General features: G+C 41.6%; 1 protein-coding gene across 6 annotated transcripts in view; it reads left to right on the forward strand.

Annotated features, from left to right (window-relative positions):
* MYLK (myosin light chain kinase) overlaps positions 1–13,775 on the forward strand; it is a 454,770-nt gene that overhangs the window by 278,572 nt on the left and 162,423 nt on the right. For all 6 annotated transcript variants that reach the window (XM_072613766.1, XM_072613765.1, XM_072613763.1 and 3 more), the window contains one exon: positions 4,205–4,357. In XM_072613766.1, the coding sequence (XP_072469867.1) occupies positions 4,205–4,357 (153 nt within the window). The remainder of the gene's footprint in view (positions 1–4,204; positions 4,358–13,775) is intronic.

Below are 13,775 nucleotides of genomic sequence, written 5' to 3' on the forward strand. Positions count from 1 at the left end.
AACCAATCCTTTTATTAGGGGGATTTGTTCTGTGAAGTTTGGACTCAAAGGGTTGCACTTGAGGACCTAGAGGGTCATGTGAGGCCTTGAGGCTGCAGGTTCCCCACCCCTGGGCTAGTACAATCTAGCTCTAGCACACCCATGTCTCTATCCCATATGCCAGGTCTCAGTTTTCTTTTTCTGAGCCAAACATTCTCATTTCCTTTCTTTCTATGACCAGACCTTTCCTTTCTGGTTGTCCTCCCCTTTAGACAGTCTGGCATCTCAATGTCATTTTTATTTTTTTGAGGCAGTCAGGGTTAAGTGACTTGCCCAGGGTCACACAGCTAGTAAGTGTCTGAGGCTGAATTTGAAGACAGGGTCTCCTGACTCCAGGGCTAGTGCTCTATGCCCTGTGCCACCTAGCTGCCCCCAATATCATTCTTAAGGTTTGAAGTGAGAATAGTATTCCAGGTGTAGTTCAAGCCAAGTAGAACAGTCCTATGACCACCCTTGTCCTAAATGCTGTGTTTCCTTTTGGTGTTAGGTTTCCTGGTGGCTATGTCACAGCATTGACTCTTATTGAGCCCTCAGTCCACCAAAATCTCTAGAAGAAAAGAAGAAAAGCTACCTAGCCATGTCTCCACCAACTTAGACTTACAAAATGGAACCCAAGTGGAAAACTTTAAAATCTCCCCTGCTAAATTTCAGCTTAACAGACTCATTGCAGAATTCTAGTCTTTTGGGATCTTTGTGGTCATCATGATGCTGTCCTGCTACCTGTGGCTATCCCTCGTACCTTTGTGTTACCTGAAAATTGATAAGCATGCCATCTGTACCATGAAGTCAGGAAAACCTGCTTTCAGATTTAGACTCAGAACCTTACTAGCTGTGTAACTCTGAGCAAGTCACTTAACTTCTGTTTGCCTCTGCTTCCTCATCTGTAAAATAGGGCTAATAGTAGCACATGTCTCCCAAGGTTGTCAGGAAGATCAAATGAGATAATAATTGTAGAGCTCAGCATATTCCCCTGGCATGTAGTAGGTGCTTAATAAATGCTTATTCCCTCTTTACCCATCTATGCCTTTATAGCCAAGTCATTGATAAAAATGTTAACCAACTAGCTCAAAGCCAGGGTAAAATCTCTGGGGCACTCATTCTTCCATTAGATCTTTGAGATCATTATTGCCAACCCTTCCTCCTTCCCTTCCCCATTTTACAGATGAAAAAACTGAGGCCCAGAGATGTGACTTGCAAAGTCACAGACAGTGGTCCAGTAGGCGGTCCTCTTATGTTCATTTGAGCTTAGTGATTTGAATTCCACAAGGACCATAAGGTCAAAGATTTATATCTGGAAGGGATCTTAGAGGTCATCTCGTCCAATCAGATGAACCAACTGAGGCCCAGATAATTTGCATAAGGTACATAAATGACAGAGTCAGGATTTGGACCCAGACCCTCCAATTCCAAACCCAGCACTCTGCACTGAACCATGCAACTAGGTGCTTGTTTTTTACTAGCTATATTTACTAGCTAAACCTTGTGTTTCCTGACCCATTTTTCTCATAATTGTTTTGGGGATGCAGCTTTACCCTCCTCATTCATTATGACTTATTCCATCTCATTTTGAAATAAGTTCATGTTTCCTGAGATTACCTTCTTAACAGTGAAAGAATGTGCTAGGCAGCAGGAGGAGGTCAGGCTGATAGTTTCATAGAATTGTAGGCCACTAGTCCAACCCTCTCATGTTATAGGTAAATAAATGAAGGCCCTAAAAAGGTCAATAATTTATTCAAGGTTCCATCACTCATTATTTGCAGAATTGGAGCTAGAACTGAAGTCTCCTGGCTCCTAGTCCAGCATGTTGTAGTTGATCAAAAAACCTGAGTTCAAATTCCACATCAGGTATTTAGTAGTTATGTGACTCTAGTCAGGGCACCTGACCTACCTGGGCCTCAGTTTGCTCATCTATGATATACAGTTGGAATCAGTGGACTCTAAAGTCCTTTCTGGCTTTAAATCTATGATCCTATGACCTTATATTGTATCAGACAGATGGAAGATTAAACTGTTACTAATGATCCTCTAGTGAATTATTAAGGCTGTATGAATTTAACCGGTAATTTAGTGTTGATTACTTTGGCTTTTCCTCTCTTTGACATCTAGATGTGCAGAACCCTTGCCGGGTGCTCTGGATAAATAGAAAAGTCATCAAATATGAATATGTATGTGTCTCCAAGATATGGTGCAGTGCCTGCCATTAATAAACGCTTATCGAGTTAAATTAAACACGAACCCAGCTTCTAGCTAGAACACAACATGATTTCAGGGACTGAGCCAAGTCCAACCTTGCTCCTCATCAAAGTGAAACTATCTCATAGATCAAGAGCTGGATTCGATTTCCTATCAGACCTTTAGTCTTGGCTTTTTCCCATGGCACCCACCAGAGGGTGCTCAAGATCAAGTCAGTTTCTAGCTGCTATCAAGCTCAGCCCTGCCTAGGGAAGCATTCCCAAGTCAAATCTGCCCAACAGATCCCTTGGGCACCTTGGTCTGGTTTTGTGTTTATGTGGCCAAAGCAAGTCATTTCTTTGATAAAGGAAAAACAATACCAGGACAAATCTACCATCTTGGGCTATAACAGCAGAACTGGGGAGAGAGAAATGAACTTTTTAATGAGGTGTAGGTCGGGGATGCTGTGTTGTGACAAATGTAGCTTTCCTAGGTCTGGTGTTCTAGCCACAAAACGTATTTCTTCTTCCCTTTAAAAGAAAAAAATAATAGCAAAACAGAACCTCCTTCACTGGCCTGGTTAGCCATTGTATTGGCCCAGCCTACAGTCTCTGCCAATATGTCATGAAGACACAAGTGTTGTTGCAGGCAGAAGAAAGAAATGAACTATGTCAAGAATACTTCTCTTCTCCCCACCACACCCCCCCACTCCCCCTTTCATTTTTATGAAGTACAAACCAGGACTCCAGGGTCTGGCACAGAATAGAAGTTGTCAATTGTTCCCTGCATAGAGAATGGACACATTCCTGTTCTCAAGCCAGAAGCTCTAATAATGAGATTTTTTTTTTCTTTTTTCCTGGAAACTAAAAGATCAAGTCTTAAAATGATAAAGTCCTAAAAACATATGGCAGGGAAAGGAACGTCTAGAAGTCATTTCATCCATTCTCCCATTTCTACACAGCACTACCTCTAGATGGGGGGGCAGGTCCTTGACCTTTTCTGGGGGCTATTGAACCCCATTTTATCAGCTTGGTGAAATCTGTGGGACCCTCCTGAGAATAATATTTTTAAATGCAAAAAAATAAAATAAAATACATGGGATTACAGAGGAAACCAATTACGGTTATCAAAATTTTTTTTTTAAAGTTCATCATGGTTAATAAGAAAATATGTTTTGCATGACTTCATATGTATAATTCCTATCATATTGTCTTCTCATTGGATGGGGGAGGGATGAGATAGGAAGAGAATTTGGAACTCAGAATTTTTTTTAAATGAAAAAATGCAGAAAAAACTGAAAGAGAAAAGAAAAAAGAAATTCATGGACCTCAGGTTAAGAACTCTAGCTCTAAAAAATTCCATGACAGATGGTAACCTCTCATTTTATACAGGGAAAGAAATGGCCTAACCTTTTTGGGGGATGTATTTTTAAGTACCTTGGCTTAGTTATAGACAGATAGAATTTGATTAGATAGATACATGGTTAAATCTTCAATATTTGACTGAGGTTAGACTGTGGAATCACTGTCTCAGGAGAGATTTAAATGTACTAGATGACCATAGCCCATCTCTTTAAACTGCAGAAAGTTCGGTTTGATAGTAAGCCTGGTCCTGGGCCAGGGAACCCTTGAAGATTCTTTTCAGCTGTAGGATTCTGTGAGATAATAGATGCAGATTTTCTGAACCATTTTTAACGTTAGAATAGTTAGAAAACTTCCCTTTTCCTCCCTCAATACCTCCTCTGCTATTCATGATCAAATCCTTCTTCTCTTTCAAAGAGCCCCATGCCCCTGCCCCTCTCCTGTGGGGCCCCTTTAGTTCCTGCCCCTGGCTCCTCAGGGGGTCTCAGTCCCTGAATTTCTCCTTCCCCCTATTTATCCCCCTTTCCCCATTACTACCAATTGAAAGGAAATTTAGCTCTCAAATAACACCAGTTATCACCCCTGAAAAAAGTTATCCTGACCTGACGTTTTCTGGGCTTCTCTCTGACCAGATCGGCCTATCCAGTATGCCCACACGACTTTTGAGGATGGTGTGGCTGAATTACAAGTACAGGATGCATTACCTGAGGACAATGGTCTCTACACCTGCCTTGCTGAGAATTCTTCAGGCCGGGCATCCTGCAGTGCCCAGGTTACTGTCCAGGGTAAGACCAATATCTGGCACTCAAAAGCACAATCATTCCCTCCTCTGATGGGAAGCTTCTCTGTGGATGTATTAAAACAAAAGATCCATCTGTATGTCTTGATAGGGAGGCTGCTATTAAACCTGAAGACAAAGCAATGAATGATAAGACTTCTTCAAGTTAAGAGTTAGATCCTACCAGAGGAAAGAGATGTTCCAAGAACCCATCAGTCTGCTCCCTCCCCACCTTCCATGACTGAGAGCCTTTTTTAGGCCAAGCCATGGTCAGTGCGGGCACATGCAGAGCAAAGGGCAGCTTCTGTGTTCTTTTCAGAGCTTCTCGAGAGACGGGAAGAAACAAAATACATGTATAAAAAGTGAAATTTTAAAATACTCCTAGTGAAGAAAATGTACCCCCTCCCTTCTTTGAGGAGGTGGGAGTCTGCGTGTGGAATATTACATGTGCTGTCTGACAGTTGATAAGTTGACTGCTTTGCTGATCTGGTTTTTTCTTATTTTTTTTCTTATTCTTGTGAAAAGGGAAAGGGGAAAGGGGAGAGAATAAGCATTTATAGAGCACCGACTGTGTGCTAAGGGTTATATAAATATTATTTGATTTAATCCTCGTAACAATCCTGTGAGGTAGGTGTTCTTATGATTCTCGTTTTACAGGTGAGGAAACAGAAGTTAAGGGACTTGTCCAGGGTCAAACAGCTCATAAGTGTTTGAGGCCAGATTTGAACTCAGGTCTTCCTGACTCCAGGTGCAGTACACTATGCTACCTACTTGTCTCTAAATGGAGGGAGGAAGGGATCACTGTGCAGTGAAGAGGGGAGGAATATATTCAGAAATGAAATATAGCAAGCATTTTTATAGTTCTTTAAGGTTTGCCAAGTGTTTTTAAGATGTTTTATTTTACTCTGGGAGGTGGATACTATAATTATTTCCATTTTGCAAATGAGGAAGCTGAAGCAGGTGGGCAAATGACTGGCTCAGGATCACATTGTTAATACATTTCTGAGACAAGATCTGAATTCAGGTCTTCCTGACTCCAAGCCCAGGGCTCTACCCAATGCACTACTTTGTGTAAATAAGATAGATTATATATTTTTAAACCCCCTCACAAAGCAATGAAACAATCACAAATGAAAACAGGTAAACAATGAATCACTGCCGTGGGGACACAAAGCAAAGTGATTATCAAAGGAATTTTTTCTGAGGAAAGCCTAGGGATCCTGGTCTCTCCCCTCCTCCTACTCGCTCCCCAGCTCAGTACTTAGACAGGGTCTTGGCCTTCTGTCCCAGTAATCTGATTACCACAGCCTCTCAGTGATCTTCCCCCTAAATGAACCACTTAGCCCTCTGAAAGTCCCAGAAAGCCATCATGGCCAGAAGAGAGTCAGTCTGTCTCAGCGGGGGGTAGGGGAGGAAAGCTCTAGGGTTGTGCAATAGCGACCATCACTAATGAAGCCCTCAGAGAATCGTCCTTCGGTTTCAGGACTCTCAGGTAAGATGTCTCACTTCTTCAGGGTGCTGTCCTCTCCTTATTTCTTGGCCTTGGTCAATAGGCAGTATCTAGCAGGGACCTACCTGTTCTCCTTCTTACTTCTGGCATATACACTGTTGGAACCCTATTAATTTATATTCTCTGTGTATATGTCTCTGTTCTGTCCCCATATCAGACCATAAGCTCTAAGAGGACTCAGGGAGCACCTTGATACTTCTTGGAATAACATTGTATGTGACAGATGCTTCATCTGTTGAACCCTTTATAGACCTGCCCAGTGAGTGTGTGACTTAGGGGCGCTAGTCTGGAAATTAAAAGAGTCTAATGTAAACCAGTTCTAAAATCATATATGTAGAAATGGAAGGCATATTAAAAGTCAGTCCAGTTTTCTCATTTTACTGATGAGGAACCAGACATAGTGGATAGAGTGCCAGGCCTGCAGTCAGGAAGACTCATCTTAGTGGTCATCTGGTCAAGTCACTTAACCCTATTTGCATCAGTTTCCTCATCTGTAAAATGAGCTAGAGAAGGAAATGTCAAACCACTCCAGTGTTTTTGCCAAGAAAACCCCAAATGAGGTCATGAAAAATTAAACACGACTAAAATGACTGAACAGTAACACACAAACCAGAAAAGTGGCCTACCTGAGGTCATGCAACCATTAAATGGAAGGAGATGCGATTTGAACTCAGATTTCATGAATTCAGGTTGAGAATTCCTGGTTCAGTACTCTTTCCATCATACCATGTTGTTTCCCATTGATTGTATAGCTAATATTGGTAAAAGATGACTTGTGCCTTAGAAATAGACTCAAACCTAGAGCCTGAGCCCCTGTATAATGGGTCCCAGTGGATTAGTCCCATTCTCCATCCCATGCCATCCCTTCAGTTGACCTGAGTGGCGTAGTGGAAAGAGCACTGGTTTTGGAGTCAAAGGAATATATTTTCATTCCTTGATTCTTCCACTTCTACCTGTATAACTTTATACAAATCACTTCCTTGAGCCTCCATTTTCTCATCTGTAAAATGACCAGATGACCACTAAGTCCCTTTCTGTTGTGAATTTTAAGATCTGTGATCCATGAAGACAGCATCACAGAGGATGCAATCAGAACATCCTCCACTCCTTTTTAATGCTGCCTTAATTCGTCATCCTTGAATAATAATAGGTGGCATTTATGTATCACTTTGGTTTTGCCAAATGCTATGCATATGTTATCTCATTTCATCCTTACAACCACACCTGTGTGAGGTAGGGGCTAGGATTTTCTCCATTTTGAGTACTAACCGTTACCTGGAAGATGGGCATGGGAAAGACTAGAGAATGTGGGGAAGACAGAGAGGGTCACTGGAGGGTGTCTACCAGTGTTTATAGGCTGTCTCAAAACTGTGATTCTTTGTACCCTCTAACTGGCTCCAGGTCACAGCTATTTGGTGTCACAGGGAGGATTTGAACTTAGATCTTTCTGCTTCCAAGTCCAATACTCTATCCACTGCACCAACTAAAAAGGAGTCTAAGCCTTTCTTCCCTATGACTCTTACCACTCCTGTCACTTCCTGGCTGTTTCCCCCTATGGATTCAACTATTAATATTTAATTTGTGGTCCTAATTTCATAGCCTATCAACAGACTCAGTCTCTTGGAATCAAAAATCTCGAGCTACAACTCAGAGGCCATGTCGTACAAGTTCCTCATTTTACAAAAGGGAAAGTCAAGGGAGATGAAGTTACTTACTGAAGATCCCACAGGTAGCCCAAGAAACTATTTTAATGTGACTAGAGGGGATGGATAAGCTGTGAACTTTATCTCCCAGGCTTATAGCTCTTCCTTCCCCAGCCCCAGCCCCCCATCATCTTAGAAAGGGGACTGTAGATTGTCTTCATTACCCTCTCCTTACCCCTGTCTTTACATGGTCACCTCCAAGTCCTCCCTACATCCATCCTCCTGGAAAATCAGTAGTGATCAAAGAGAGGGTCAGAATGGAGTGATGGAGCACAGATCTCAGCTTCATGTCTCATTAGCTTCTCACTCCCTTGGTCTGTTTCAGCTGACAGCCTAGTTAATCCCCTGCTTGTCCACAACTGCCTGTGTTTAGATTAGAGATATACAACTTGGCTGAGGCTCCCATCAGGAATGGGAATCATTGACCTTAAGGCTGAACAGTCTCCTGATGAGTGTCCCCTAGTCCCCCCCGGCCACACGTTGAAGTTGAGGGATAAGGGGGGTTGCACTCTTCTGCACACAGGCTTGTGCCAAGAGGTTTAAGGGAAAAGGAATCTGCCAGGGGCTGTGTTTGGATTTGCTCTGAGGACAGCTTTGGATGAGTGAAGTTCTCCCCTCCCAGCATGGGCGATTTATTGGTATCTACAGCCCAAACAGAGCTCAGATACCATAAATGGTGAACTAAGCTGAAACATGCAGGGCAAAGCTTGAGCTCGGTATTATTTGAGTTGTCTTTGCATGGAGTTTCAGGGGTTGGAGGTGAGGATGGCTCAGCAGAGTTTGTCACAGAGGGACATGCCTTTGGCATGATTCCCCCCACCCCACCCCCAACCCCCCACCAAGATACTTGAGAGATTGAAGAGTTGACTTTAGCCTGCACTTTTTTCAGTTGAGGATTTTTTGGTTATTTTTTTTTTAATTTCTTGGCAATCCTATTTTCTCTGAGATGGGGGAGTGGAGTGGGGAATGGAGAAGTGGATTTTCAGGGAGGTAATGAGAAGGAGTCTGGCCATCAGAGCACGAGGTGTTGTCTTGGATCAATCTGTTGTTTTGTTGGAAAGGTCCCTAATTGGCACTATCTTCCTCCTCAGTCCTGTTTCCTCCTGTCCCTTAGATCTTATCAGGTTGCTACCTTCCTAGTTAACACTGGCCTCAGGCTTCTAAGTGGAGCCCAGTTTTCCCATGGTGGGAAGAATGATGATGTTTTGATTTAATAATAACTGTTTTACATTGAATATACTTACTATAAGACTAGGTTGAAATGACTCTCAGCTTTCTTCCAGCTCCAGAATCTAAGATCTGATGTGTTGATGAATTTTGCTGAACTGCTCTTCTCCCCCTGCTTTTTTGTTCTTTGTTATAAGGAAAAGCCTCTCTGAGTAGGGAAGAAGGGAGACAAATTTATGGAAACAAAGGTTGTATAAAAATAATCTATTAATAAAATTCATAATAATAACAGTTTGGTGAGTAGAGTACTGCACTTGCCATCAGCCCAGCCTGGATTCCAATCCTACCTTAGACACTTAGCAGCTCTATTACTTTGGACAAGTCACTTAACTTTGTCTTGATTCCTCATCTGTAAAATGAGGGGATTGAATTAGATGGTCTTTAAAGTCCCTTGCAACTCTATCTACATTCTTATGATCAATTTCAGAGAGCTTTCTTCTTGTAGGATCCCAGTTGACCGAAGAACATTCTTGAAAGGTAGCAAAATGGGCTAACCATGATACCAAGATGTGAATTTCTTCTGTCATTGAAAATGAGCCAGGGCTAAAATGTTTCTCACCCAAGAGCTCTTGCCACTAGATAGCGCCATTTAGTAAGACATGTTGGGTTTCTTCTTCCCCTTCTGCCCTACCTCCCCTTCCCAATCTCTAGGAAACATCTCCTTCTTAACCCCACCATGTTAGCTCCCCAGACCTTAGGAAGTCGTTTCCGTGGGGCCAGGCTCTTCTCAGTAAGGGATTCCAACAACTCTTGCTGAAGTCCAGATGCGGGAAATCTTTCTCACATCTTCAGCCTAAGGTTTTGTAATTCTCCTGAAATTGCTGGCCTAGCGCTCACTGTTCCTTTTGTTGCAAGCTATCCTCCCTCCAAATCTTGACACACCCCCTCTTTTCCCTCCTCAGCCTTATTTCTGAGGTTCTAGATGGGCAGATATTTTTTCTTTAGGTGATTTACAGAATCAGAACCGTTAGCCAGTCCATCAGTAAATATTTATTAAATGCTTACTATGTGCCAGGCACTGTGGTAAGCACAGAGGCTACAAAGAAAGGCAGAACACATTCCCTGCTCTTGAGAAACTCACAATCTCAAAACTCACAAACTTTAGTTGATTATTGTGGCAGCAGTTAATCTGTGGAGGGCAGCTAGATGGTGCAGTGGATTGAGTGCCAGTCCCAGAGTCAAGGAGATGCATCTTTGTGAGTTCAAATCTGGCCTCAGACACTTCCTAGCTGTGTGACCTTGGACTAGTCACTTAACCCTGTTTGCTGCAGTTTCCTCATCTATAAAATGAATGGAGAAGGAAATAGAAAAGCACCTCAGTATCTTTGCCAAGAAAACTCCAAATTGGGTGATGGAGATTTGGATACAACTGAACAACAACAAATTAACCTGAGTTCTACAAGGCCCTGAGATTGATGGGAGTTTGGCCAATAGCGTGTTCATCCTTTGTTGCCAAAGAAGACCATGCCATCAGAGAAATAATGACATGACTTGCACTGGACTTTGTTTTGAATGAGGGAGTGCTGTGCAGATCACCAGCCTCACTTCTTCTCTAGAGCCATTTAAATCCAGTGACCAGATATTCATCAGGATGACTGGAGATGACCCATGATGAGGCAATTAGGGTTAAGTGACTTGCTCAAGGTCACAATAGCAATATTTAAAGGAAACTCAGGCTTCCATGAACAATACCCTTCTCCGCTTCAGAGGTGGAGGGTGGAGAAGAGGTTAAGGGAGGGAATCTGGTCAGGAGGGCCAGATGGCCAGATGATGCAAAGGCAAACCTCCTTTGGTTTTAGGTGAGACCCAAAGACCCAAAGGGAAGTATTATAAAGGCATTAGTAATGTAAGGAAATATCCAATTATATATCCCTTGGGGCCAAAGCAGGTTGGGATTTTTCCTTGTTCTTGAATATTCTGAAATTGGCCATCCTGGAAGTTACTGCTTTGTGATGGGTAAATTATTTAATTGGCTAAGTATCAACAATAAATGAACTAATTCCTTTGTTCCTATGTTAACATTTCGGTTCTTTTTTAAACTATAAGCTTTTTGAAGTCAAGACTGACACCTCACCCCCATTAATACCTTGCAGATAATAAGTACCCAAGACATATTTGAATATATGCAGAATATTCTCAGCCTAATGAGTCATTTGAAGGCCTTCTTCCATTAGTAACTCAACAGCTATATTTTCTGTATCACAAAAACCCAAAAATTTATCTTGAAGGCAAAGAATCAGCACAATCACACATTATCACTTTGCCTGGCTTGATAAAATTACCACTCTTGAGGATGAGAGTCACCAATTAAATAAACCTTTAGGTTTAAGACAAAAGTGCCAGGACACACTCGGTCTACTCTCTTGCGAATCAGTGGTCCACGTTATTCTGTTCAGCTGGCTCTAAAAGTGATAAATTCAAGACATCATTAAAGCAAAAGATCTAAATTAGAAAATAGTTTCTCTCCCCCTTTTTGTGCTCAGGCATGATGGGCATTAAGCAGAAATGTTAGGATCCTGGGAAGTTTCCAAGGGATCAGGGCACTGCTATTCTCTCCACTCTTAGAAAAAGTACAAACGGTACAGGGCCATCAGAAACTTGATCACTTGCTTTCTTAGGTAGCTCTCTCCCTTTTACATTTGAACATATGTTAGTGTTCTTTACAGTAAAGGGTAATCTATCGATGCTTTCTTATCTTATGCAACTCTTGTCAATGGCCACCTAAAAGTCCTATGAAGTGGGTCTACCCAACATGTTGGAGGCCTTCTTTTGGATTCTTGACATTCACGTGGAGAGTTTGTCTGTCATTCTTCTCTCTCACTATATGACTGGTCCACCTCCATTTCCTGTTAGGCATCTCTTTGTCACTTCCTTATCACTTATAGTAAAGAATATCTGTATTGATATGATTTTTCAAGTACAAATGTTTTTAACTTTCTGTATGTCATGGACCCCTTCTCAGAATAATGTTTGTAAATGCATAAAATTTAATTTATAGGATTACAAAGAAAATCAGGATTTAATGAATATAAGTATGTAATTTTTTCCCCATCCAAGTTCACTGATCCCTCAGAAACAGTTTTACAGAACAAATCCTTTTATTAAGGGGATTTGTTGGGTGAAGTTTGGATTCAGTCAATGGGCTGCACTTGAGGACCTAGAGGGCCGCATGTGGCCTCAAAGTTGCAGCTTCCCCACCCTTGCCTTGTAATCTATCCATGGATCCCAAGAGCTCTATGGACCTCAGGTTAAGAATATCTGCTTTAGTATTATGTCAACTATGTGAGAATTAGATAATGATTAAGATTTATTGACAGATAAGAAACTACGATCCTTAGTCCCCTCTTCACTTTTTCCTTTTTCCTATATATGTCACTATAGAAATAGATAAGAGTCACACAGGATCAAGTCACATTTTGTATTTTTCTTTGTTTTATGAGTTACCATGGCCCAAGAATTCATCACATAATGACCAGTCTACTGATGATGTCTCTCCACTCCTTAGCTAGCCTGATCCTTGGAAGGCAGATATTTTGGGCAGTTCACAAAGACTTTTCAGCATATAAGAAATTGCCAGAGCATTTACTCCCCTGACGCAGTCTTCAAGAATTTAGGGTTTCATTGGAATAGAGCCTGCTGGAAGAAACTTTTTTTATAGGCTGAGAAATTCCATTTCATCCTTATGTCAAATTTCCTACCACTCTGTTGTTTCAATGCTGCCTAATAGAGTTTTTGCCACCATCAGCTGTCCATCTGTAGCCCTCTCCCATCCCTTACTGTTTCAGGAAGGGAGAGGTAGCTCAATCCAGCTGATTCTAAGCACACGCTGAGTCTTTGATGATGATGACGATGATGACGACGAGACTGATGGTGATAACAGCTAGCGTTGACTAACATGGAAATGTGTTTTGCATGACTACGCATGTATAACCTACATCAAATTGCTTGCCTTCTCAATGAGAGTGGTGAGGAGGGAAGAAGAGAATTTGAAATTCAAAATTTTAAAAACATGGTAAAAATATTTGCATATAATAACTAGCATTTATATGTTTTAAGATTTGCAAAGCACTTTGCATATCTTAGCTCATTTGATTCTCCCAACAGCCTTTGGGAGGTAGGTGCTATTATCATGTTGCCATTTTACAGGTGAGGAAACTGATATACACAGAGGGTTAAATCTTGTCTGGGGTCACATAGCTAATAAGGATCCAGGGGTATCATTTGAACTCAGGTCTTCCTGATTCTAAGTGCAGCACTCCATCCACAGTTGCATCTAGCATCCCATAAACAATATGCCCGTAAACATCTTTAACCCAAGCTGAGATAGAGTCTGACTCTCTCTGTCTCTTCCACCCACGTACGCCAAGCTGCCTTTTTTCTCCATCAAATCTACCCTTGGATATTTTCATGGGGTAGAAGGCTTAAAGGAATCAGAATAAAGAACAAATGAATAGAAGGACGAAATTCAAGGGACTTCACTTCAAACTCTCTCAGTTAGACTCCTCAGTGAAACCTTCTAATATTCTGTGACAGCGGCCATTTATGTGAAGGATAATTGGAACTCTGAGGGCAGCTTTGATGTTAGTGAAATGATTTAGAGAGACTGCCTGCTACAAAAAAGGTTAAGAGAGAAAAAAAGTGCTTTACTCAAAGTATCCCATATTAATTTTTAAAGAAATCTGGGCCGTTTACATCCCCACCTCAAAACAGTTTTTGAAATTTTCAGATGCTAGGTAAGGTTTTACAACATAACTCCTAGGATTCAATTGTCAGGGGAAACCTTGCCCCTCTAACCCCCAACAGTTATTATTTGGAGTAACTAAAAAGTTAATAGGATGATTGTCACTTTTGTTTTTGTTTTTTTTTTAACTTCTAAAAACCAGAATGTCAAGTCAACCTGTACTGACCAGAGATCTTTTGTCCTGGTCAGAAGGGCAGCCTAGCAGGGCTTCTGGGTCACAAAGTCCTAGCTTCAAGGGCTGCTT

This window comes from Notamacropus eugenii, chromosome 5 (assembly GCF_028372415.1).
Source record: "Notamacropus eugenii isolate mMacEug1 chromosome 5, mMacEug1.pri_v2, whole genome shotgun sequence".
In the NCBI taxonomy this organism is placed as follows: domain Eukaryota; kingdom Metazoa; phylum Chordata; class Mammalia; order Diprotodontia; family Macropodidae; genus Notamacropus; species Notamacropus eugenii.